The sequence below is a fragment of the Bombina bombina genome, chromosome 5, assembly GCF_027579735.1.
Source record: "Bombina bombina isolate aBomBom1 chromosome 5, aBomBom1.pri, whole genome shotgun sequence".
NCBI classification, from domain to species: domain Eukaryota; kingdom Metazoa; phylum Chordata; class Amphibia; order Anura; family Bombinatoridae; genus Bombina; species Bombina bombina.
This window is the reverse complement of record NC_069503.1, coordinates 152305410-152332733: the sequence shown is the minus strand read 5'-3', so window position 1 is coordinate 152332733 and position 27324 is coordinate 152305410. Positions and strand designations below refer to the sequence as shown.

General features: G+C 41.2%; 1 protein-coding gene across 1 annotated transcript in view; it reads right to left on the bottom strand.

Moving 5' to 3' along the window:
- MINDY4 (MINDY lysine 48 deubiquitinase 4) overlaps positions 1-27324 on the bottom strand; it is a 400337-nt gene that overhangs the window by 221937 nt on the left and 151076 nt on the right. Inside the window, exons 8-11 of the mRNA XM_053713744.1 lie at positions 23357-23473; positions 11335-11414; positions 1736-1837; positions 667-730 (exon numbers count right to left, since the gene is read on the bottom strand). Coding sequence (XP_053569719.1) covers positions 667-730; positions 1736-1837; positions 11335-11414; positions 23357-23473 — 363 coding nt within the window. The remainder of the gene's footprint in view (positions 1-666; positions 731-1735; positions 1838-11334; positions 11415-23356; positions 23474-27324) is intronic.

Sequence of the window (27324 nt, the reverse complement as noted above, 5' to 3'; positions counted from 1 at the left end):
ACATACATACTATAGACAAGCAAAGTGCAAGACAGATTAACAATGCAAAGGTTTTTAAAGGCCCATAAGATGTGAAAAAAGATAGTCAGCTTCTTTCTCCATTGAGGACAGTATCAAAAAGAATGAGACAGGATGGCTTTAAAGGTATACTAAACCCATATTTTTTTCTTTTATTATTCGGATAGAGCATGCAATTTTAAGCAACTTTCTCATTTAATCCTATTAGCAATTTTCTTTGTTCTCTTGGTATCTTTATTTGAAAAGGCAGGAATGTAAGCTTAGGAGCCAACCTATTTTTGGTTCCGCGCCCTGGATAGCGCTTGCTGATTGGTGGCTACATTTAGCCACCAATCAGCAAGTGGACCCAGGTGCTAAACTTAAAATTGGCCGGCTCCTAAGCTTTCATTCCTGCTTGTCAAATAAAGATAATAAAAGAACAAAGAAAATCTGGTAATAGGAGTAATTTAGAAAGTTGCTTTAAACTGCATTCTCTATCCGAATAATACAAAACAAATATGGGTTTACTATCCCTTTAAGTTATAGTTATTTGTAATGTAAATGTTATGAAATATGAGAAGTAAAAATCTTATAAACATGTTACAGATTAAATGTAATGCAAGTAACAAAAAGATAATTTATCAATACAACATATAAAAATGATCTTACGGTTTCTAAGATTCCATCACATTTATATCTTCCAGCTGGACTAAACTGTTGTTTTCCTGAGTGCCTGAAACATAAAAAATGAAAACTTTAATAGTAATTAAGTATCACTTAAAAGGGACACAAAACCGATCCCATAAAAACAAATCCTTTATTGATATACCGTGTATATATATATATATTTATCTACAACCCCCGACACTTGAGTAGACAGAAAGAAAAAGAAAAGCTAGCGTTATAGTTTCTGATTGGTTAAATCAAGTTAATATCTAAAAGGTTAGTGTATAAAGAAATAATGTATTTGTTTTTCTAGGACCTCTTTTTGTCCCTTTAACAAAACAAGCTAATTAAAGGTACATTAAACACTAAATACATTTTATAAGCATAGCATTGAGTCCGCCTCCTTCTAGTCATGGGTGCCGCCGTGTTGAAATCTAGTTTTCACTGCATTGTAGCTCTGATGTGTTTGCACATGTACAGCAACTCTCCTTCATATACCTGCAGTGAAACCTGCGTTCCAACATAGTTCTATTATTAGTGTTTAATGTCCCTTTAATTACACAGAGAGTCTGTTGCAGAGAAAAAGAGCACACTTTTCTCTAATCAAAAAAGTAAAATCACCTAGACGTAGCTTCCCAATGTGTTGTAGACAGAAAGAGGTAGCTAAACAGTTTCTGGAATACACTAAAAGTAACTGAAAGCCCACACTTTGGCCCCTAGGCTTAAAGCGACAGTCAGTATTCAACTTCAGACATAGCATATAATTTTAAATGACTTTCAATTTTACTTCTATAATCACATTTGCTTTGTTCTTTTGGTATCCTTTATTGAAGAATAAACCTAGGTAGGATGGGGAGCTGCAATGCACTACTAGAAACTAGCTGTCATTGGCTCACTCAATATGTTCAGCTAGCTCCCAGCAATGCATTTTGTTTCTGAGATGACATAGATATACCCTTTTAACAAAGGATACCAAGATAACAAATTAAGTAATAATATAAAACATGGAGCTGTAATATTTGCCAATCATTTTCTGATAAAAAAAACTAAAAACAGAAAACATTTCACTTACAGGGCAACAGTTGCTTCAATCTGGCTTGCAGCACACCATAAGATGTCAGCCAGGGCTTTACAAAGGCACTGTGTCCTGAGCGTATCTGAAGTCTGCAGAGCTCTACAAAATGAAAAAAAAAATATTTCAGTTCACAACGGCGACTGTAGAGAGTTAATACATAGTGCACTCTTAAATGTACAGTATATACAAAGCTGACTATAAAATGCACAGCACAGTATAAAGCAGTGATTATCTTATCCATGCTAATGAAAAGCTGATCTTTTAGAGAAAATATATATGTGTCTATAGTATAAATGGACACGGCAAAGGATCGGAAAAGAGAACATGGGAGTAGGAAGTGATTGCTGAGCACTCATGTTGGCCAAACCTCAGTTTACAAAAAAAAAATGTATGCTTACCTGATCAATTTCTTTCTTTCTTGACACGATTAGTCCACGCATCATCTAATTACTAATGGAAATATCACTATCAGTAAAGTGCACCACAGCAGAGCTGTTAAATATCACCTCCCTTCCCTCCCACCGCAGTCATTCGACCAAAGTAAAGGAGAGAAAGGAAGTAACAAGGTGCAGAGGTGTCTGAAGTTTATAACATACTAACAAACTGTCTAAAGAACAGGGCGTGCCGTGGACTCATCGTGTCAAGAAAGAAAGAAATTTATCAGGTAAGCATCTAATTACTAATGGGAATCAATACCCAAGCCAGAGTATACAGATGATAAGGGAGGGACAAGACAGGGAACCTAAACAGAAGGCACCACTGCTTGAAGAACCTTTCTCCCAAAAGCAGCCTCAGCCGAGGCAAAAGTGTCAAATTTATAGAATTTTGAAAAATTGTGAAGAGAGGACCAAGTTGCAGCCTTCCAAATCTGATCCACAGAAGCTTCATTTTTGAATGCCCATGAGGAAGCATCAGCTCTCGTGGAATGAGCTGTAACTCTCTCTGGAGGTTGCTGTTCATAGGCAAAACGCATGATACTCTTCAGCCACAAGGAAAGAGAAGTAGCCGTAGCTTTCTGTGCCTTACGTTTTCCAGAGAAAACTACAAACAAGGCAGAAGACTGACGAAAATCCTTAGTCGCCTGTAAATAAAATTTTAGTGCACGTATCACTTCCAGATTGAAGTCATTCCTTCTGAGAAGGAGGATTAGGACATAAAGAAGGAAGAACAATCTCCTGATTAATGTTCCGGTCAGAAACTACTTTAGGGAGAAACCATAATTTGGTACGTAAAAACAGAATTTCTGCTTACCTGATAAATTACTTTCTCCAACGGTGTGTCCGGTCCACGGCGTCATCCTTACTTGTGGGATATCTCTTCCCCAACAGGAAATGGCAAAGAGTCCCAGCAAAGCTGGCCATATAGTCCCTCCTAGGCTCCGCCCACCCCAGTCATTCGACCGACGGACAGGAGGAAATATATATAGGAGAAACCATATGGTACCGTGGTGACTGTAGTTAGAGAAAATAATTCATCAGACCTGATTAAAAAACCAGGGTGGGCCGTGGACCGGACACACCGTTGGAGAAAGTAATTTATCAGGTAAGCAGAAATTCTGTTTTCTCCAACATTGGTGTGTCCGGTCCACGGCGTCATCCTTACTTGTGGGAACCAATACCAAAGCTTTAGGACACGGAAGAAGGGAGGGAGCAAATCAGGTTACCTAAACGGAAGGCACCACAGCTTGCAAAACCTTTCTCCCAAAAATAGCCTCCGAAGAAGCAAAAGTATCAAATTTGTAAAATTTGGCAAAAGTGTGCAGTGAAGACCAAGTCGCTGCCTTACATATCTGGTCAACAGAAGCCTCGTTCTTGAAGGCCCATGTGGAAGCCACAGCCCTAGTGGAGTGAGCTGTGATTCTTTCAGGAGGCTGCCGTCCGGCAGTCTCATAAGCCAATCGGATGATGCTTTTAAGCCAAAAGGAAAGAGAGGTAGAAGTCGCTTTTTGACCTCTCCTTTTACCAGAATAAACAACAAACAAGGAAGATGTTTGTCTGAAATCTTTTGTAGCCTCTAAATAGAATTTTAGAGCACGGACTACGTCCAAATTGTGTAACAAACGTTCCTTCTTTGAAACTGGATTCGGACATAAAGAAGGTACAACTATCTCCTGGTTAATATTTTTGTTAGAAACAACCTTAGGAAGAAAACCAGGCTTAGTACGCAAAACCACCTTATCTGCATGGAACACCAGATAGGGCGGAGAACACTGCAGAGCAGATAACTCTGAAACTCTTCTAGCAGAAGAAATTGCAACCAAAAACAAAACTTTCCAAGATAGTAACTTAATATCTATGGAATGTAAAGGTTCAAACGGAACCCCTTGAAGAACTAAAAGAACTAGATTTAGACTCCAGTCAAAGGTCTGTAAACAGGCTTGATCCTAACCAGAGCCTGAACAAATGCTTGAACATCTGGCACAGCTGCCAGTCTTTTGTGTAGTAAGACAGATAAAGCAGAGATCTGTCCCTTTAGAGAACTTGCAGATAATCCTTTCTCCAAACCTTCTTGTAGAAAGGAGAGAATCTTAGGAATTTTTATCTTATTCCATGGGAATCCTTTGGATTCACACCAACAGATATATCTTTTCCATATTTTATGGTAAATCTTTCTAGTTACCGGTTTTCTGGCCTGAACCAGAGTATCTATCACAGAATCTGAAAACCCACGCTTCGATAGAATCAAGCGTTCAATCTCCAAGCCGTCAGCTGGAGGGAGACCAGATTTGGATGTTCGAATGGACCCTGAACAAGAAGGTCCTGTCTCAAAGGTAGCTTCCATGGTGGAGCCGATGACATATTCACCAGGTCTGCATACCAAGTCCTGCGTGGCCACGCAGGAGCTATCAAAATCACCGAAGTCCCTCTCCTGATTGATCCTGGCTACCAGCCTGGGAATGAGAGGAAACGGTGGAAATACATAAGCTAGGTTGAAGGTCCAAGGTGCAACTAGTGCATCTACTAGAGTCGCCTTGGGATCCCTGGATCTGGACCCGTAGCAAGGAACCTTGAAGTTCTGACGAGACGCCATCAGATCCATGTCTGGAATGCCCCATAATTGAGTTATCTGGGCAAAGATCTCCGGATGGAGTTCCCACTCCCCCGGATGGAATGTCTGACGACTCAGAAAATCCGCCTCCCAGTTTTCCACACCTGGGATGTGGATCGCAGACAGGTGGCAGGAGTGATCCTCCGCCCATTGAATTATTTTGGTCACTTCTTTCATCGCCAGGGAACTCCTTGTTCCCCCCTGATGATTGATATACGCAACGGTCGTCATGTTGTCTGATTGGAACCTTATGAATCTGGCCTTTGCTAGCTGAGGCCAAGCCCTGAGAGCATTGAATATCGCTCTCAGTTCCAGAATGTTTATCGGGAGAAGAGACTCTTCCCGAGACCATAGACCCTGAGCTTTCAGGGATTCCCAGACCGCGCCCCAGCCCACTAGACTGGCGTCGGTCGTGACAATGACCCACTCTGGTCTGCGGAAGCTCATTCCCTGGGACAGATGGTCCAGGGTCAGCCACCAACGGAGTGAATCTCTGGTCTTCTGATCTACTTGAATCATTGGAGACAAGTCTGTATAGTCCCCATTCCACTGTTTGAGCATGCACAGTTGTAATGGTCTTAGATGAATTCGTGCAAAAGGAACTATGTCCATTGCTGCAACCATCAACCCTACTACTTCCATGCACTGCGCTATGGAAGGACGAGGAACAGAATGAAGAACTTGACAAGAGCTTAGAAGTTTTGATTTTCTGACCTCTGTCAGAAAAATCCTCATTTCTAAGGAATCTATTATTGTTCCCAAGAAGGGAACTCTTGTCGACGGAGACAGAGAACTTTTTTCTATGTTCACCTTCCATCCGTGTGATCTGAGAAAGGCCAGAACGATGTCTGTATGAGCCTTTGCTTTTGACAGGGACGACGCTTGTATTAGAATGTCGTCCAAGTAAGGTACTACTGCAATGCCCCTCGGTCTTAGAACCGCTAGAAGGGACCCTAGCACCTTTGTGAAAATCCTTGGAGCAGTGGCTAACCCGAATGGGAGAGCCACAAACTGGTAATGCTTGTCCAGAAAAGCGAACCTTAGGAACTGATGATGTTCTTTGTGGATAGGAATATGTAGGTACGCATCCTTTAGATCCACGGTAGTCATAAATTGACTTTCCTGGATAGTGGGTAGAATCGTTCGAATGGTTTCCATCTTGAACGATGGTACCCTGAGAAATTTGTTTAGGATCTTCAAATCCAAAATTGGTCTGAAAGTTCCCTCTTTTTTGGGAACTACGAACAGATTGGAATAAAATCCCATTCCTTGTTCCTTTATTGGAACTGGGTGTATCACTCCCATCTTTAACAGGTCTTCTACACAATGTAAGAATGCCTGTTTTTTTATTTGGTTTGAGGATTAGTGAGACATGTGGAACCTTCCCCTTGGGGGTAGTTCCTTGAATTCCAGGAGATAACCTTGAGAAGCTATTTCTAGCGCCCAGGGATCCTGAACATCTCTTGCCCAAGCCTGAGCAAAGAGAGAGAGTCTGCCCCCCACTAGATCCGGTCCCGGATCGGGGGCTACTCCTTCATGCTGTTTTGTTAGCAGCGGTAGGCTTCTTGGCCTGCTTACCCTTGTTCCAGCCTTGCATCGGTTTCCAGGCTGGTTTGGGTTGTGAGGCATTACCCTCTTGCTTAGAGGATGCAGAATTAGAGGCCGGTCCGTTCCTGAAATTGCGAAAGGAACGAAAATTAGACTTATTTTTAGCCTTGAAAGACCTATCTTGTGGAAGGGCATGGCCCTTTCCCCCAGTGATGTCTGAAATAATCTATTTCAATTCTGGTCCAAATAGAGTTTTACCTTTGAAAGGGATGTTAAGCAATTTTGTCTTGGATGACACATCCGCTGACCAAGACTTTAGCCAAAGCGCTCTGCGCGCCACGATAGCAAACCCTGAATTTTTTGCCGCTAATCTAGCTAATTGCAAAGCGGCATCTAAAATAAAAGAGTTAGCCAATTTAAGTGCATGAACTCTGTCCATAACCTCCTCATATGGAGTCTCTCTACTGAGCGACTTTTCTAGTTCCTCGAACCAGAACCACGCTGCTGTAGTGACAGGAACAATGCACGAAATTGGTTGTAGAAGGTAACCTTGCTGTACAAAAATCTTTTTAAGCAAACCTTCCAATTTTTTATCCATAGGATCTTTGAAAGCACAACTATCTTCGATAGGAATAGTAGTGCGTTTGTTTAGAGTAGAAACTGCCCCCTCGACCTTAGGGACTGTCTGCCATAAGTCCTTTCTGGGGTCGACCATAGGAAATAATTTCTTAAATATAGGGGGGGGGGACAAAAGGTATGCCGGGCTTTTCCCACTCCTTATTTACTATGTCGGCCACCCGCTTGGGTATAGGAAAAGCGTCGGGGTGCACCGGAACCTCTAGGAACTTGTCCATCTTGCATAATTTCTCTGGAATGACCAAGTTGTCACAATCATCCAGAGTAGATAACACCTCCTTAAGCAGTGCGCGGAGATGTTCTAATTTAAATTTAAATGTCACAACATCAGGTTCAGCTTGTTGAGAAATTTTTCCTGAATCTGAAATTTCTCCCTCTGACAAAACCTCCCTCATGGCCCCTTCAGATTGGTGTGAGGGTATGACAGAACAATTATCATCAGCGCCCTCCTGCTCTTCAGTGTTTAAAACAGAGCAATCGCGCTTTCTCTGATAAGTAGGCATTTTGGATAAAATATTTGCTATGGAGTTATCCATTACAGCCGTTAATTGTTGCATGGTAATAAGCATTGGCGCACTAGATGTACTAGGGGCCTCCTGCGTGGGCAAAATTCGTGGAGACAAATCTGCATAATCTCCGTTCCATTGACTGAGCATGTTTAACTGCAGAGGTCTGAGGTGGAATGAGCGAACGGGATGATGTCCATTGTCGACACCATCAGTCCAATTACCTCCATGCACTGAGCCACTGATGGCCGAGGAGCGGACTGAAGCGCTAGGCAAGAATCGAAAATCTTCGATTTCCTGACTTCTGTCAGAAAAATCTTCATTGATAGGTAATCTATTATGGTTCCCAAGAAAGTTACCCTTGTATTTGGCACTAAGGAGCTCTTTTCCAAATTTACCTTCCATCCGTGAGATCGCAGGAAGGATATGTGAGACCTTGCTTGTTGAAAGGATGGTGTCTGGACCAGGATGTCGTCCAGATAGGGCGCCCCTGCAATGCCCCGTAATCGGAGCATTGCTAACAGGGATCCCAGAACCTTTGAGAAAATTCTGGGAGCTGTGGCAAGGCCGAAAGTAAGAGCCACGTATTGGAAGTGTTTGTCTAGAAATGCAAAGCTTAGAAACTTGTGATGATCCCTGTGAATGGGAACATGCAGTTACGCGTCCTTTAAATCCATCGTTGTCATAAATTGACCCTCTGGACCAAAGGAAGAATGGAACGAATAGTTTCCATTTTGAAGGATGGTACTCTGAGGAATTTGTTTAGACTCTTGAGATCTAAAATTGATCTGAAGGTTCCCTCCTTTTTGGGAACCACGAACAGATTGGAATAAAACCCCAGACCCCGTTCCTGTATCGGAACAGGAACTATCACTCCCAGGTCGGAGAGGTCCCGTACACAGTGTAAGAACGCCTCTCTTTTTTGTCTGGTCTACAGATAATCTTGAAAGCAGAAACCTGCCTCTGGGAGGAAAATTCTTGAACTCTAGTTTGTATCCCTGGGACACTATGTCCACTGCCCAGGGATCCTGAACATCTCAAACCCAAGCCAGAGCGAAGAAGGAAAGCCTGTCCCCCACAAGATCCGGTCCCGGATCAGGGGCATGCCTTCATGCTGTCTTTGATTCAATAGCAGGCTTTTTGGATTATTTTCCCTTGTTCCAAGACTGAGTGGGTCTCCAGGAAGGTTTAGACTGTTCTTGCTTGGAAGAGGAAGCTGAAGAATTTCCCTTGAAATTTCAAAAGGAACGAAAATTACTCTGACGTCCCTTTTGCTTGTTTCTCTTATCCTGAGGGAGAAGATGACCCTTTCCTCCCGTAATATCAGAGATTATTTCCGTCAAACCCGGTCCAAACAAGGTCTTTCCCTTATAAGGAATCGCTAAATGTTTAGACATAGATGACACATCCGCAGACCAAGGTTTTAACCATAAAGCTCTGCGGGCTAGTACAGCAAAACCTGAAACTTTGCTCCCAATTTGATAACCTGTAGGGAAGCATCAGTAATAAAGGAATTAGCCAATTTAAGTGATTTTATCCTATCCTCAATCTCATCAAGGGATGTGTCTGTCCTAATAGCATCAGATAACGCATCAAACCAATAAGCCGCCACACTAGTGACGGTAGCAATGCACACAGCAGGTTGCCATTATAAACCTTGGTGTACATACATCTTCTTGAGTAACCACTCTAATTTTTTGTCCATAGGATCTTTAAAGGCACAACTATCTTCTATGGGGATAGTAGTTCTCTTGGCCAGAGTGGAAACAGCTCCTTCAACCTTTGGTACTGTTTGCCAAGCATCCTTGATAGAGTCCGCTATGGGAAACATCTTTTTAAATACAGGAGATGGAGAAAAAGGGATACCCGGGTCTCTCCCATTCCTTAGCAATGATCTCAGAAGCTCGGTCTTGTACTGGAAAAAACCTCTACCGAGGAAGGTACATCAAAATATTTGTTTAGTGTACTGGATTTCTTAGGATTAACTACGACCATAGTGTCGCTGTCATCCAATGTAGCTAAAACCTCCTTGAGTAACAGACGGAGGTGTTCTAGCTTAAGCCTGAAAGATACAACTTCAGTATCAGCAGAAGAAATGACACTGTCAGAATCTGAGATTTCACCCTCAGATGCTACCGAAGTATCCTCCTCCTCAGGCTTCTGGGAGGGGCATTCGAAATAGCGACAACTGCATCAGTAACCTCGCTAACTGAATGTTTATTTTTTATCTGAGTTTTCCCTGCAACATGGGAAAAGCAGACAATGCATCAGAAACTGCAGAAGATATGAGGGAAGCAATGTCTTGCAACGTAACTCCAGGAGGAATTAGAGGGGAAGCGCAGGGCACTGCATGTGTGGGTTGCATATATTGAACATTGTCAATAAACTCCTGGACAACATTCGCCTTAGAAAATATTGGCTCAGAAAAAAGTGTATCCCTATAATTTAAAGTCCTCTCAATACATGAGGAACAGAAATGGATCGGTGGTTCCACATTGGCATCAAAACATAAAGAACAATTGACACTTTGCAATGTCTCTTGGTCCATTCTATTCACAATGGATCAAACTATCAGAGAAAAAGTTCAAATTTTTTAATAAGAATTAAAAGCAGAAAAACGTTACTGTCACTTTACATGTTAAACCGTAACTTTTTTATTTATTATATGCTGAAAGGCCTAAGCGACTAAACAATACTTTAGATCATCTCTACACCTCAGCTTACTTTGCTGAGGTGCCTACCTGCCCTGCTGACACCGGCACTTCCTTTGTAGAAGCCTTCCCTCTAGTAAAAGATCCGGACTTAGGCAGTAGCTATAGAAAAACGGTTTCCGATCTAGAAACGCATGCCTCTGTTGAAAAACATGCGTAATCAAAACTGAACTCTCTGTCCCTCCGGTCACTAGGAAGTGAGGGAAAGTGGTGCGCAAGACAGATTGCTGCCCCTCATAGCTCCGCCCATCGTGGGCGTTTTAGAAAAAAATCTCCAGGTCGGCAACTTGAAACTGCCGGGAGCCGCGCAACCACCAAAAAACCTAGAGCCTAATTACTCCTCAGTCCCAGTGCCTGCACCCCAGCTGTCTACATAACATCTCCTTATCAATAGGAGAATATATGATCCTTGCAATAAAGAGCCCAAACGTTACTGAGTCCTTTATGTGTGAGTGTCCCATCTCTAGTAAGTAAAGTGCCCAATTTTTTCTGAGTCTTCTTTATCACCCCAGAAAAATTAAAGTTAGCACTTACCTCCTACATCTGCCAGACAGCAAGGCAACTCACCAGGTTTGAGAGGTCCTCCCCCTCACATGGACCTGTGGAAAAAACGATAAAGACTGAGTGATTTTGCTCAGGCTTTTAGAGTTAGGGCAGCATCAGTATATGGGAGGCGCAGTGAGAATTATGTCCTACAAGTTCCCATTGCTCTAAAGCCACCACTGCTCTATTGAAGAGACTGATTTGGACTACGGCTACACCCTAGGACAAAGCAGCACAACCTTGCACTACTTAAAAAATTATAAAATCTTGCTTAAAGAATCTTTTCTAACACCTAACTTTACCACTTCCTTGCTCTAACACAGGCAAAGAAAATGACTGGGGTGGGAGGGAAGGGAGGTGATATTTAACAGCTGTGGTGCTCTCTGCCGCCTCCTGCTGGGCAGGAGTGATATTCCCATTAGTAATTAGATGATCCGTGTACTCATTGTGTCATTAGAAAGAAATGTATTTACTACTTCAGAATACCTCAATAAGGTTACTAATACAAAGTATGGTTTTAGATATGAAGCAACAACGCTATTTTTCAGGGTATTACAAAACGAAACCTTTTAAAGAAACAGAAAAGTAGGGTTAGATTACCAACCTTACATCTTGTTCTTTTCCAAAAAGAAGGTGTTTTAGCATAAGACCTTGAACTGCTGCCAACACACCACACGGACCACCCTAGAATACAAAAATATTGGTCAGAAAAACAAACATCTGATTGGCAAATTAGTTTATTAATACCTATTATTGTGAGTCCATTGTCAACATCACCAACATGCAGTTTACATAACTTCTTCCCTATGTGAGGCTAATTCTGGCTGCTTTTAAATTTGTTATCTTATGTTACAGGTTTTTAAATCATATTGCATGCTTTCTTTATGGAACAACTTTCCAATTTACTTCTATTATATAATGTGCTTCATTTTCTTTGTGTCCTTTATTGAAATACATACCTAGATAGGCACCGGAGCAGCAATAAACTACTGGGAACTAGTTGTTGATTTGTGGCTGTGCATATATGCCTCTTGTCACTGTCTCACCTGATGTGTTCAGCTAGCTACCAGTAGTGCATTGCTGCTCATTCAACAAAGGATATAAAGGGAATGAAGCAAATTGTATAAAATAAGTATTTGAAAAGCTGTTTAAAATTGTATAGTCTATCCGAATCATGAAATAAAATTTTGGGGTCTCATGGTCCTTTACCAGTAGCTAAAACTATTACTAATAATAAATTAGAAAATGAGGTTACCATCCATTAGGAAAAACATATAGGGCCATATTACGAGTAGAGCGCTAATTAACACTCCTGCTCAAGCATTAATTGCGATAGAAGTAAACTTTTTGCGCGCGTCAGGTTGCGCTCACATTATGAGTTGAAATAAAAAAACTTAAATTATGCTTACCTGATAATTTTCTTTTCTTCAGATGGAAAGAGTCCACAGCTGCATTCATTACTTTTGGGAATTCAGAACCTGGTCACCAGGAGGAAACAAAGACACCCCAGCCAAAGGCTTCAAATACCTCCCCCACTTCCCTCATCCCCCAGTCATTCTGCCGAGGAAAAAGGAACAGTAGAAGAAATATCAGGGTGAAAAGGTGCCAGAAGACTAGAAATAACAGACGCCCCACAGAAAAACACGTGCAGGGAACTGTGGACTCTTTCCATCTGAAGAAAAGAAAATTATCATCAGGTAAGCATAATTTAAGTTTTTCTTCATAACTGGAAAGAGTCCACAGCTGCATTCATTACTTTTGGGAAAACAATACCCAAGCTATAGAGGACACTGAATGCTAAAACGGGAGGGTACAAAAGGCGGCCAATTCTGAGGGCACCATGCCTACAATCCCTACCCAAAAAAAAACCACTTCGTCAGAAGCCGAGGAAACTTTGAACACTGACCCGCAGATAGTCCATAAGCCTTGCTAGAGACCGCCGAAAAGACTCGACTGAGCCAACACGCCTCCAGGAGATACCGTCGCCGAGCAGTCGGTCCCAGACAACACACCCCTTACCCGAGAAAGGGATCAACTACCGTAACCTCCCAAAAGGGAGAAGACATGGAAGAAAAAAAAAATCAAGGATTCCCGAAGGGACCCTAATAGGAAGCAACAAGTAAAAATAAAAATAAGGAACCCCTAGAACCAAAACAGAGAAGAAAACTTCTTCTAAATACAGTGCAACCGCAACCTAAAGGCAACCGAAGACGGAGTCCTCAAGTCGCAAGATAACTCATAATATTGAAATATTCAGAATCGAAACACGTGCAGCAACCCAGAGAGGCGAACACTTAAGTCAACGCCACACTCGTACCAGTATGCACCAGGGTCAGCAAGAGAGGTGAGTAAAATGGCTGCCAGCAACACATGGCAAACAGATCAGGGAAAAAACCCTCACAATACCCTCCCCTCAACGACCCCTCCCCCGCGGGAGGACAAAAGGCTTATTGGGAAAACGGGCATGGAAGGCACGGAGGAGGGCGGGAGCATGAACATCAGAGGAGGGAACCCATGAACGCTCCTCCGGACCGTAGCCACTCCAGTGAACCAAACACTGTATGCGGCCCCTGGACATACGAGAGTCAATAATGCTGCTGACCTCATACTCCTCATGGTTGTGAACAAAGATAGGGCAGGGACGAGGCAACACAGTGGTAAACCGATTACAAACCAATGGTTTCAAGAGGGAGACATGAAAAACATTGGAGATGCGCATTGCAGGAGGAAGGTAAAGAGCGTAGGCCACAGGATTGACCCTTCAGAGTATTCGAAAAGGACCAACATAACGGGGAGCCAGTTTATAGGAAGGCAAACAAAAGTTCAAGTTGCGGGAGGACAACCAAACTCTCTCACCAACCTGGTAGGAAGGCGCGGGCAGACGCCTATGATCAGCCTGGAACTTTTGGCGCTGCATAGAACGATGAAGGCAATCCTGAATCTGCACCCACGTGGAACGGAGTTGCCGGAGATGCTCCTCCAAAGGCGGAATACCCTGAGACATGAATGAATCGGGCAACAAGGATGGTTGAAACCCATAATTCGCCATGAACGGGGATAACTTGGAGGAAGCATTAATAGCACTATTACGAGCAAACTCTGCCCAAGGTAACAGTTCAGACCAATTATTGTGGCGATCTGAGACATAGCAACGGAGGAACAGTTCCAGAGCTTGATTAGACCGTTCCGCAGCCCCATTGGATTGAGGGTGATATGCTGAGGAGAAGGAAAGCTGGATGCCCATTTGAGCACAAAAGGAACGCCAAAATCTGGAGACAAACTGGCTACCCTGGTCCGACACTATCTCCTTGGGTAACCCACGTAAACGGAAGACCTCCCGGGCAAAAATTGAAGCAAGCTCCTGAGCGGTAGGCAACTTCTTCAAGGGAATTCAATGTGACATTTTAGAAAAACGGTCAACCACCATAAGGATAACAGTATTGCCATTGGAAACGGGAAGCTCAACAATAAAGTCCATGGAAAGATGTGTCCAAGGACGCTCACCATTAGCAATAGGTTGAAGAAGACTCACAGGAAGACATTGAGGAGTCTTCTTCTGTGCAAAAACTGAGCAGGAGGCAACATACGCAGCAACATCAGAACGAAGAGCTGGCCACCAGAATTGTCGAGTGACAAACCAAATCATTTTGGTTCTTGCCTGGGTGACCTGCGGCTTTAGGATAGTGGTAAGTGTGCAAAAGTTTAGTTTGAAGATTCTCAGGAACAAAACACTTACCACTAGGTTTCTCAGGAGGTGCATTGGTTTGTGAAGCCAGGATCTCCTCCCCCCAAGAGAGAAGTCAAATTAGTACGTATGGTAGCCAAAATATGGTCAGGAGGTATAACTGGAGTAGGTACAGACTCCTCCTTGGACAGAGGCGAAAATTGTCGAGAGAGGGCATCAGCCCTAACATTCTTACTACCAGGCAAAGTAGGAGACCACATAATTAAACCGAGACAAAAATAGCGCCCATCTGGCCTGTCGGGGCGACAAATGTTTTGCATCAGATAGATAAGTTAAATTCTTGTGGTCAGTAAGAATGAGCACTGGCATGCTAGTACCCTCGAGAAGATGCCTCCATTCCTTTAGTGCCAAAATTATGGCCAGTAATTCCCTGTCGCCAATTTTCCGCTGGAGACAATTTCTTAGATAAGAAACCACACGGATGCAAGGAACCATCAGGCATAGGACGTTGAGACAAGAGGGCGCCTACTCCAGTCTGAGATGCATCGACCGCAAGAACGAAAGGCAGGACAGGGTTAGGATGAGCCAGAACTGGAGCGGCAGCAAAGGCCTTAATGGCAGTAGGTGACCAATGGAGTGGAACATTCTCTTTACGGTTCATGTCTGTGATAGGTTTGACCAAGGAAGAAAAGTTTTTAATAAACTTTCTATAGTAATTGGCGAACCCCAAAAAACGTTGAATAGACCGAAGACCAACTGGGCGAGGCCACTGCAGAACTGCAGATAACTTGTCAGGATCCATGGAGAACCCTGCAACGGAGATAACATAACCTAGGTGTCACGCCCGGCCGCTGGGAAGCTCCGGCGGTTCTCTCTGTGTGCTTGATTGGCAGGTAGTCTGAGCCGCCCCTTCCTGATGATGTCACTACCAGGCTTTTTATTCCGGGCTTCCTGTTTCTTCAGTGCCCGTTTGTTTGTTCCTATTTGTGGCTCCTGTGAGGACTTCGCTGTGGAAACTCTCTAACTGCTGATTTTCTGTTGCCAAACTCTGCAAGCACTGTTTATTCAGTGTAAACCCTCAAACTTCCTGATAACCTGTTGCCAAACACTGCAAGTACTGTTTATTCTGTGAATCTCTCAAACTGCATGTTAACCTGTTGCCAAACTCTGCAAGGACTGACTACACAGTGTTAAACCTCAAACTGCCTGATAACAAGTTACCTACTCCTGCATTATTAACCGTTTGTTGTTTTACCCTTCCTCTGTCTAAGTATAAGTGGACTATCCCTGCTCTCCTGATTCTGTGGAAGACATTTCCTGAAACCAGTTCCTTACTCAGAAGTCTATTTGGCTGATATCTTGAATTACTTTGGACTCAGGCTAACTCTGCTTCATATCGTGAGTACATTGTTTTTTAGAGGTTGTCGTGGGGTCACGTCCTGGATTAAACTCAGAGTGCAAGGGTGTTGTTTAAGTTCGCCCTAGCATTTGGGTATTCTTCTGGATATTTCCTAACCTGACAATAGGAAGGTTACTTGAGTCTGATGGAACTCACATTTCTCGAGTTTACAAAACAGGCCGTTCTCACGGAGTCTCTGAAGAACCCGTTTAACATCAGAACGATGAGCCTCAAGTGTGGGTGAGTGTATGAGGATGTCGTCTAAGTAGACCACAACACACTGTTGCAACATATCTTGTAGGACATCATTAATAAATTCCTGGAAAACAGCAGGAGCATTACATAGGCCAAAGGGCATTACAAGATACTCATAATGTCCGCTCCTGGTGTTAAATGCTGTTTTCCATTCATGGCCCTCCTTGATCCTAACGAGATTGTACGCTCCTCTCAAATCAAGTTTAGTAAAGACCGTAGCTCCTTTGAGGCAGTCAAAGAGTTCCGTAATGAGCGGAATAGGGTAAGCATTCTTTATGGTAAGACGATTAAGACCCCTATAATCGATGCATGGTTTTAACTGGCCACCCTTTTTCTTCACAAAGAAGAAGCCAGCCCCTGCAGGAGAGCAGGATTTGCGGATGATCCCCCGCGACAGAGCATCGGTAACATACTCCTCCACAGCACAATTCTCCGCAACAGACAGAGGGTAAAGCCGGCCCCGAGGAGGAATGGCTCTGGGTTGCAGGTCTATGGCACAATCGTAAGACCGGTGAGGAGGCAACGTACCGGCACGCACCTTGTCAAACACGTCTAGGAACTCTCGGTACTCCTCTGGCAATTGACACACTGAATGGCACAATGAAGAAGCCAGCCCCTGCAGGAGAGCAGGATTTGCAGATGATCCCCCACGACAGAGCATCGGCAACATACTCCTCTGTAGCACAATTCTCTGTAACAGACAGAGTGTACACCCGGCCAAGGAGGAATGGCTCCGGGTTGCAGGTCTATGGCACAATCGTAAGACCGGTGAGGAGGCAATGTACCGGCACGCACCTTGTCAAAAACGTCTAGGAACTCTCGGTACTCCTCTGGCAATTGAGATACCGAAGACGTGCACAAGACTTTAACTGGTTTCTGAAGACAAGTGGAAATACATTGCAGAGACCACAACAAAATTTCGGACCTACGCCAGTCGAGACTGGGATTGTGCTTTTGGAGCCAGGGATAACCCAGAATAACAGGAAAATGCAGAGAGTTTATCACCTGGAACTGGATGCTTTCAAAATGGAGAGGCTCAACAGCCATGGATAACGGAGCAGTTTCGTGAGTAACAAGTGCGGGCTGAAGGAGCCTGCCATCAATGGCCTCAATAGCAAGCGGAACGGACCGAGGCAAAACAGGAATGGAATGCTTTGATACAAAAGCACTGTCTATGAAATAGCCCGCAGCACAGGAGTCAACAAGAGCCTGGGTGACTATGGAGGAGTCCACCCAGGAAAGCACAACCGTCACCAAAGGTTTCTCCTTTAGAGGTTCCGGGGACGAGGATAAACCATCCAAGGTCTGCCCCCGACAGGACCTTAGGTGTGAGCGTTTCCCGGCCGTGTAGGACAAGACTTCAAAAGGTGACCCTGTAACCCACAATAGAGGCAGAGCCACTCCCTCCTCCTAAATGCCCTCTCTGCCGCGGAGAGACGCGTGAATCCAAACTGCATCGGCTCAGCAGTACCTGGTGACTCGGGAACAGGAGGCATGGGAGGAGAGGGAGGCCTGGTAGGGAACGAACACGTAGGAGACAATGGAACAGGAAGCTTCTGCAAGCGCTCCTTGAAAGAGGACTTCTCACTTAGTCTGATATCAATTAGGATAAAAAAAGACACCAATGCTTCTGATCATCAATGCTTCTGATCATTGATCATTCTGTAATTTAGTGTTTGTTTTTTTGGTATTATAGTTTAGTTTATTTAATTGTATTTTAGTTTAGCTAATTGTAGGTAATTAATTTAATTAATTTATTGATAGTGTAGTATTAGGTGTATTTGTAACTTAGGTTAGGATTTATTTTACAGGTAATTTTGTAATTATTTTAACTAGGTAGCTATTAAATACTTATTAACTATTTAATAGCTATTGTACCTAGTTAAAATAAATACAAAGTTGCCTGTAAAATAAATATAAATCAAAAAATAGCTACAATGTAACTATTAGTTATATTGTAGCTATATTAGGGTTTATTTTATAGGTAAGTATTTCGTTTTAAATGGGAATAATTTATTTAATTTTAGTAAATTTAGTTTGTTTTATTTAAATTATATTTAACTTAGGGGGGTGTTAGGGTTAGGGTTAGACTTAGGTTTAGGGGTTAATAACTTTATTATAGTAGCGGCAACGTTGGGGGCGGGAGATTAGGGGTTAATAATTGTAGGTAGGTGGCGGTGATGTTAGGGACGGCAGATTAGGGGGTAATACAATTTATTATAGTGTTTGCGAGGCGGGAGTGTGGCGGTTTAGGGGTTAATACATTTATTATAGTGGCGGCGAGGTCCGGTCGGCAGATTAGGGGTTAATAAGTGTAGGTAGGTAGCGGCGGCGACGTTGGGGGGGCAAATTAGGGGATAATAAATATAATATAGGTGTCGTCAATGTTAGGGGCAGCAGATTAGGGGTTCATAGGGATAATGTAGGTGACAGCGATGTCCAGTTGGCAGATTAGGGGTAAAAAAAATATATTATAGGGTTTGCGATGTGGGGGGCTTCGGTTTAGGGGTTCATAGGTAGTTTATGGGTGTTAGTGTACTTTATAGCACAGTAGTTAAGAGCTTTATGTTCCCGCGTTAGCCCATAAAACTCTTAACTACTGACTTTTTTTTGCGGTTGGAGTCTTGTTGGTAGAGGCTCTACCGCTCACTTCTTCCAAGACTCGTAATACCGGCATTAGGCAAATCCCATTAAAAAGATAGGATACGCAATTGACCTAAGGGGATCTGCGGTAGCCTGGAGTCGCGTAAAGAAAGTGAGTGGTAGACCCTTTCCTGCCTGACTCTAAATACCAGCGGGCGTTAAAAAGCAGCGTTAGGACTCCTTAACGCTGCTTTTTAACCCTAACGCAGAACTCTAAATCTAGACGTTAGTGATTTACCGCATTGTTAATACATGGCACTGCTGCTTCTATAATAACAACATTGCTACGTATCTGATACTTTTAATAAAAGTAGAAATAATATTAGATGTATTGTTGGCGTTAGTATACTAAGACTGCTCTGTGGAAATTTATAGCAGTTACACTTATATTCTGAACAGCCGCTGGGGAGCCTTTATACAAACATAGAGTGCCTTGTACACAAAGTGAACTACCGAGGCAGATTATACTACCTGCAATTATATACTATGACAACCACATAGCAATACAAGTTACTGAGAACAAGTGATTTCTCATTTATCCAGTAAAGGACGACATAGCACCAAAGTATACTGACCAGTGTATTAAACAATACGTACACTATCATGAGGTTGTTTATTTACCAGAACATAAACGTAGATCTTCTGACTGCAGCTGCATATATAGAGTATTCCTAACATTTTACAACACGTGTAATAGATCACGTTTCTGGAAACTCTGTATCAAAATTGCTTTGTGTAGAAATACATTCATTACCTAGGGCAATCTAATTTTCATTACCTAATAGTGGATTTTCAGGACAGTATATCATAGAAATACCCTGTTATAGACATACATATACAATGACTTTAGGAAATTGTATGGTCGAATTCAGCTAATATATCTTGAGATTTTAAAGTTGAAAATAACCTTTGTAAGGAAGAATAAACGCATGTTGTAACATCTTAAATTTATATTGTTTGCACCAAACACAAATTTAATCTGGGAACGTCCCTCGCGAGACCCCATTCTATCTCCAAGTCATAGCATTAATCTATAGAGACCAGATATATTATAGGTCTTCTATTCTGCTTACCCCATTATTACACTGACCCATATTATTGTATGACATTCAGGTCCTGGTGTAATTGTACCCAGGATATCATATGATGAACAGCCCTTAATTTCTCTAGTTGATTTTAAAAAGTATCCATTTTTAACCATAAAGTTTAATTTTTAATTTTCTTTTGTTGATGTATACCATCCTATATTAATCACATTTATCGTGTGGGATTTCAGTGCTATATGTTTATTCTTTTTTTGCAACTATCTCATAGTTGTACTGGTAAAAGAGTCTGTTAACACACAGCACCTTGGGGCTATTCACATTGTGTATAAGGCCAAGTTTGGATCAATCTAGGCCCATCCCCACTTAACTTTATATTAAGTAGTGCCATCACTTTCTCTCCTTACTGAGAGACTGACAGGATTACTTAAAACTCCAGTCCAATGCCATAGAGTACTACCCTCCATAGGAGACTATCGAAAATTGCTGACACTTCTCGCACTTCCATCATCCCCCAGTCATTCTTTGCCTTTTGTCCCAGGAGGTTGGCAGAGGAGTATTTAAGCCTATGGCTCGGGTGCCTTTGCCTCCTCCTGGTGGCCAGGTTCTGAATTCCCAAAAGTTATGAATGCAGCTGTGGACTCATTCCATTTATCAAGAAAATTATAGCTTTCTCGCTAACCCAACTTAAGAATATGAATATTTCACATTCCAATGTTCTTCACATAGCAGAATATGTTCTAATTTATGTGGTTAGAAGTGAATATATATGTATAGATACACATATAAATGCATATGTACACACACACACATATATATATATATATATATATATATATATATATATATATATATATATATATACATATACACACACACACATACTTAGACATGTCTCTATGTTAAAGCCCTTTTTCTTTTTCTAACACCTTAGATCTCATATCTTTAAGACCTTATAACTTTTTAGTGCAATATTTTTTTATATAATTTTTATTAGATGGTGTTATTATGAGTGTAACTGTAATGTATTTTTGATGTGTTTTGTGACACTTTTTTATTTCGTGAAACAATTAGCCAGAGCTCTGGGTTGGCACTAACCTGACGAGCATTAACTTGAATTGCGCTCAAGTGATCACATTTACTTTCCACTTGTAACACAAGCGCAATTTAACCTGCACGCAAACAAAACTCAAAAACCCAATATCACTCACAAGCAAAATTTTGTGCTCCACTCATAATCTGTCCCATAATGTGGATTATTAATACATTGTAAAGGTGAAGCCATGAATTGGGAAGTATATCTCTTTTAGCTAAAAAAGCAAGTGGGTAATAAAAAGCTAATAAAAGGTTTAATGACTTCTCATGCTAGGTTGCAGTTGCTTAGTAATACATTAGTAGCAGACATGGTGAAACCCCACATCGAATTGATCAGTTAGAACTAAATTCTCAGACCCTCTTTCTCATTTTCCTTGACAACTAACATAGTAAAGATCTCCTGCTGTAGCAACATTTTATTTAAAATATAATTATTGATCTACTTAATTTTCAAAAGAAGGAATTTATACAGAATTGTGTAATAGCAATGAAAATGATTAGCACTGTTTTACGTTTATGGGCAACAAAACAATTTATACTGCAGCTATATAAAAGTTAAAACCCTTAAAGGGACATGAAACCCAACATTTTTTTTTTCATGATTCAGTCAGCGAATACAATTTTTTAAAAGTTACCAATTTACTTCTGGTATCACATTTGCTTTGTTCCCTTTGTTATTTTTTTGTTGAAGACCTATCTAGATAGGAAGCTTGCACATATCTGCAGCACTACAAGACAGGAACTAGAGCTGCCATCTAGTGCTCTTACTAATGTATTACATTGTTAAAAAAAACTGCTACTATACAGTGCTGCAAACACGTGCACACTCCTGAGCTTACCTTCCTGCTTTTCAACAAAAGAAACAAAGAACATTTTATAATAGTAGTAAAGTTATTTAAAATGATGTGCTCTATCTGAATCATGAAAGAAAAATGTTAGGTTTAGGTCCCTTTAAAGGAATATAAAAAAAAAAAACACAGCCGGGCAGATAGCTCAGCATGCAAAGGAACTGTGGCTGAGTTCTGTAGCAACCCAAGGGTTGCAGGTTCGATCCCCGCCAAGGTCCACTCAGCCTTTCAGCCTTCCGAGGTTGATAAAATGAGCAGCGCCTTGAGACCCTTACGGGTGATTAGCCGCGCTTTACAAGTACCCAATACATACATACATCCCTTAACCAAGCCTTAACTGTCAGTCTAAATATTGTTATCTCACGTCAAAGTTATCAGTTAACCCCAAAGACATGTGATATATAAATCATTCCTAAAGTGAGCAGTACTGACTATGGGAGCGGGAATTACAGAGGGGAGTGCTAATAGCCACAAGAGGTGAAAGAGGTGTTGAGATTAACTTAGGGGGTGCTATTAGGCAAGGCGTGGAAGAGGATGCTAGTGGGCCCCTCCCGGACCAATAATCATAATTATAGATATTATTTATTTTGATTACTTTTCTGTAGTGTAAGGGTCCCCCCTACTAGTGATTTTTTTCTGTTGTGTAGGGTCCCCCCTCCCCCTTCCAGCCCATATTTCTGTAGCATAGGGTGCCCCTCCCCCTCGCTGGGTCACCAACTCGCCTCCCTCCAGCCACTTTCATTCGGCACCAACAAATGAGCACTACAGAGAGTTACACAGACAGTGTCACTCTCTGCAAAGATTGGCGATCTAGCTTCATATGGTAAGAGCACGATCCGAAGGCAGATGGTTGTGGCTCCCGCTGTCTAAGCTGGTAGATGGGATCGCAAGAGACTCATCTGTGTCCGGGAGGGGCCCACTGTGTTGGACGTAGGTACAAAGTCAACAGTACACTGGGCAAAGTATTGTGTGATGTAGTACCTATCTCCAAATGGCGCAAGGGGTTAAATAACCATTAAATACATTTAAAAAAAATGTCATTATTGAAAGTAAAACATTGCTGCAATATACAATTATTATTTATGTTGCTTCCTTTTGCTGTAACAAAGCAAAAGGGAAAACATTCTATGCAATAGCAGTGGGCATACTACTGAATTGTTGTCTAGTCAGCGCTCTAGCTACAACAAAAGTGCCATATGGGGAGAGCGCTGATTGGACAACAATTCAAACCTTTAGCTCACAGAAAAATTTACTTGTGAGGTGGGCGGCAGAGCGGGGATATTTGAATTTCATATCTATATTAAAAAGCAAGTTATTGCGACTGCATTACAACTGATTAATGAAACTCCATCTAAAATATCACTAACATTCTGGATCTGATTTTAAAAAGGGGAGAGTTTACCATCACTTTAAGTTGTTCTAGAACAGGGATGGCCAACTGGCGGCCCAGGGGCCATGAGACCCTCTCCACTAGTTTGTGCGGCTCTTAAAAAGGAAAACAAGAACGTGTTGCCTAGTTTTTGTGACCACCTAAAAAAGATGTGCTTTGGGTGATTCTGGTGGTGGGCAAAGTGGTCCACAACACCAGATAGGCAGTAACCTGCAACCTTCCCTTTAAGGTATAAAAAATAAAGATAACCAGTTACACTATTACTCACCTTTTTTTGTACAAAGCCATATCTTAACTGGTGTTTGTTGTTAAATGTAAAACTCTGCATTTTCCATTCCTCACTAAAGCAACAAAGGGTTGAGCCAAAGAGGATTCTTTTAATTTCCTGCAATCAAATTGAAAAAATACATATAAAGAACATAAAGTATTTGCAAGACATCAATATAAAAAATAAATTATTTATGTACACACAGATATTATTACTTAAAGGGCCATGATACACAAATGTTGAAACACTTGAAAGTGCTGCAGCATAGCTGTAAAAAGCTGACTAGAAAATATCACCTGAACATCTCTATGTAAAAAAGAAAGATATTTTACCTCAAAATGTCCTAAGTATTTACACCTCATTGCAAAGGGCTTTAAGCAGCAAATCAGTATGTCTGTCCTGGCACAGGCAAGGGAGAGAGCCTCATGTTATTTCCCTATTCAGTTTAGGGAAATTTACAATGAAATCTCATGAGTTAAGTGAAATCTCATGAGATCACAGTAAAAGAGTTCATGACCTCAGCACTGTTGATGTTGATTGGCTGCAGTTCATTTTTTTTACCTGCAGCTGGACAGCAGTTGAAGTATAACTTTTTACACAGCACTTACTCTGGTGAGCTGAGGAAATTGTGAGGTAAAATATCTTCCTTTCTTACATAGAGATGCTCAGGTGATATTTTCCTGTCAGCTTTTTACAGTTGTACTGCATCAGTTTTAAGTGATTTAGCATATGAGTATTATGTCCCTTTAGTGTTTCTCTTTTTTTTCATTGTCAGAAATTATTTAATTAGAGTTCTGATTTTCATTTTAAGAACTTACAAAGGAAAATTTTTAAGTAAAATAAACATTAAACTATGAAATGTACAGTATAAAGTAAATAGACCACCAATTTAAAGAGAAGCTCGGAACACATTTTGCTCTAGAATTAAAGGCAAAGTAAATTAGAAGTATACCAAATATTATTAAAGGGTATTAAAGGGACATGAAACCCAAAATTGCTCTTTTATTATTCAGAGGATTCAGTTTTACACAATTTACTTCTATTATCAAATTTGCATCATTCTATTGGTATCCTTTGTTGAAGAAGCAGCAATGCACTACTGGAAGCTATCTGAAAACAACAATGAAAAGAGACATATATGTGCGGCAAGAAATTGACAGGTAGCTCCCAGGAGTGCATTGCTGCTCCGGAGCCTATCTGGGTATGCTTTTTAATACGGAATACCAAGAGAACAAAGAAAATTAAATATTGGAAGTAAATTGGGAAGTTTTAAAAAAAAATATGCTCTATCTGATTAATGAAAAGAAAAAAATGGGTTTCATGTCCCTTTAAATTAAAATGATTAACCCTTTGGTTGCTAAGCCATTTCCCACCTGTGTGCTAAGCTGGTTTTGAGCTTTTTGTTGCAGTTCACGTTTAAACACTTTTAGAAGTAAAGTTTGTGTGAATAAACTATACAAACTAGATAATGTTATTTTTCAGCAGACTTAGCAGATTTCAAATATACCATTGTTATATGTGTATGTCTCAACAAGTTTTAAAAATAAAGCATAAAATATAAAAAAAGTGTATTTTTTTTACTCCACACTCAATAAAAATTAGTTTGTAATTTTATTTTTCTAAACTCTATCATCAAAACCTGTGTTGCTAAATATTTGCAGTAGGTAACCTATCTAAAATAAGCAGAAATTGAGAACATTTCACTGTGTTTTTTTACTGTTTTATTGCCGATGTGTCAATTTGATAGACCTTAACAAAAAGCACCCTTAAATGTAATATTTTGTTGCTGATGTGTCAATTTGATAGACCTTAATAAAAAGCATCTTTAAATGTAATGTATTGTTGCCAGCAGTTAAACAGCTTCAGCTGCCTGGGAAGTTAAGATATGACAACAAAACTATATATTTTTTTAGAAACTACACACCCAGCTGCATCAAATGAGGTTTTATTTGTATCACAAATCTGAAGTGTGCAACAAATAAGCGAATAGCACACATGTAAAAAATAAAATAAACAATTAAACAAAGCAACATGTTCATTTATATCTTACGCACTCCAAATTTGTGCTAGCAATACATGCAGCCCCTCATTTGATGTACCAAGGGATGTACTTTCCAAAACTGTGTACCTTGTATTCTGTATCTTAAATTTCCAGGTGGCTACAGCTGTCTAATTGTAGACATCACTCCTACATATTTAAAGACAATTTTTAAATAAGATTTTCAAGGTTGCCTTATCTGCAGCTAAACAGCTCTAGCCACCTGGAAATTTAAATTAGGTTTACATAAAGTTCCCATTTGTAGAAAGTATACCCCCTGCCGCATCAAATGAGGGGCTATATGTACTCCTAGCACAAAAGTGGAGTGCGCAAATATTCATGGAATATGGTGCTTTGCTTAGAAAATATTTTTTTCTAAGCAAAGTGACATGTTCATTTATGTCTTACGCATTTCAAATTTGTACTAGCAATACATGCAGCCCCTCATTTGATGCCATTTCCCACCCGTGTGCTAAGCTGGTTATGATCTTTTTGTTGCAGTTCACATTCACACACTTTTAGAAGTTGTTTTTGTGTGAATAACCTAAACAAACTATTTATTGTATGTTTCAGCAGACTGCAGATTCAAAAACAGAATTTATGCTTACCTGATAAATTACTTTCTCCAACGGTGTGTGCGGTCCACGGCGTCATCCATTACTTGTGGGAATATTCTCTTCCCAACAGGAAATGGCAAAGAGCACAGCAAAAGCTGCGCATATAGCCCCTCCTCAGGCTCCGCCCCCCAGTCATTCGACCGACGGTTAGGAGAAAAAAAGGAGAAACTATAGGGTGCTGTGGTGACTGTAGTGTATAGAGAAAGAAAATTTTCAAACCTGATTAAAAAACCAGGGCGGGCCGTGGACCGGACACACAGTTGGAGAAAGTCATTTATCAGGTAAGCATAAATTCTGTTTTCTCCGGTCCGTGTCCGGTCCACGGCGTCATCCATTACTTGTGGGAACCAATACCAAAGCTTTAGGACACGGATGAAGGGAGGGAGCAAATCAAGTTACCTAAACGGAAGGCACCACGGCTTGCAAAACCTTTCTCCCAAAAATAGCCTCCGAAGAAGCATAAGTATCAAATTTGTAGAATTTGGCAAAAGTGTGCAGAGAAGACCAAGTCGCTGCCTTACATATCTGATCAACAGAAGCCTCGTTCTTGAAGGCCCATGTGGAAGCCACAGCCGTAGTAGAGTGAGCTGTAATTTGTTCAGGAGGCTGCCGTCCGGCAGTCTCATAAGCCAATCGGATGATGCTTTTCAGCCAGAAAGAAAGAGAGGTAGCAGTAGCTTTTTGTCCTCTCCTCTTACCAGAGTAAACAACAAACAAAGATGAAGTTTGTCTGAAATCCTTTGTTGCGTCTAAATAGAACTTTAAAGCACGGACCACATCTAAATTGTGTAACACACGTTCCTTCTTTGAAACTGGATTCGGACACAGAGAAGGAACAACTATTTCCTGGTTAATATTCTTGTTGGAAACTACTTTTGGAAGAAAACCAGGTTTAGTACGCAAAACAACCTTATCTGAATGAAACACCAGATAGGGTGGATCACACTGCAAAGCAGATAATTCAGAAACTCTTCTAGCAGAAGAAATAGCAACCAAAAACAGAACTTTCCAAGATAGTAACTTGATATCTATGGAATGTAAAGGTTCAAACGGAACCCCTTGAAGAACTGAAAGAACTAAATTTAGACTCCAAGGAGGATTCATGGGTCTATAAACAGGCTTGATTCTGACAAAAGCCTGTACAAAAGCTTGTACATCTGGCACAGCTGCCAGTCGTTTGTGTAACAAAACAGATAAAGCAGAAATCTGTCCTTTTAGAGAACTCGCTGACAACCCTTTATCCAAACCCTCTTGGAGAAAGGAGAGAATCTTAGGAATTTTAATCTTACTCCAGGAGAATCCCTTGGATTCAC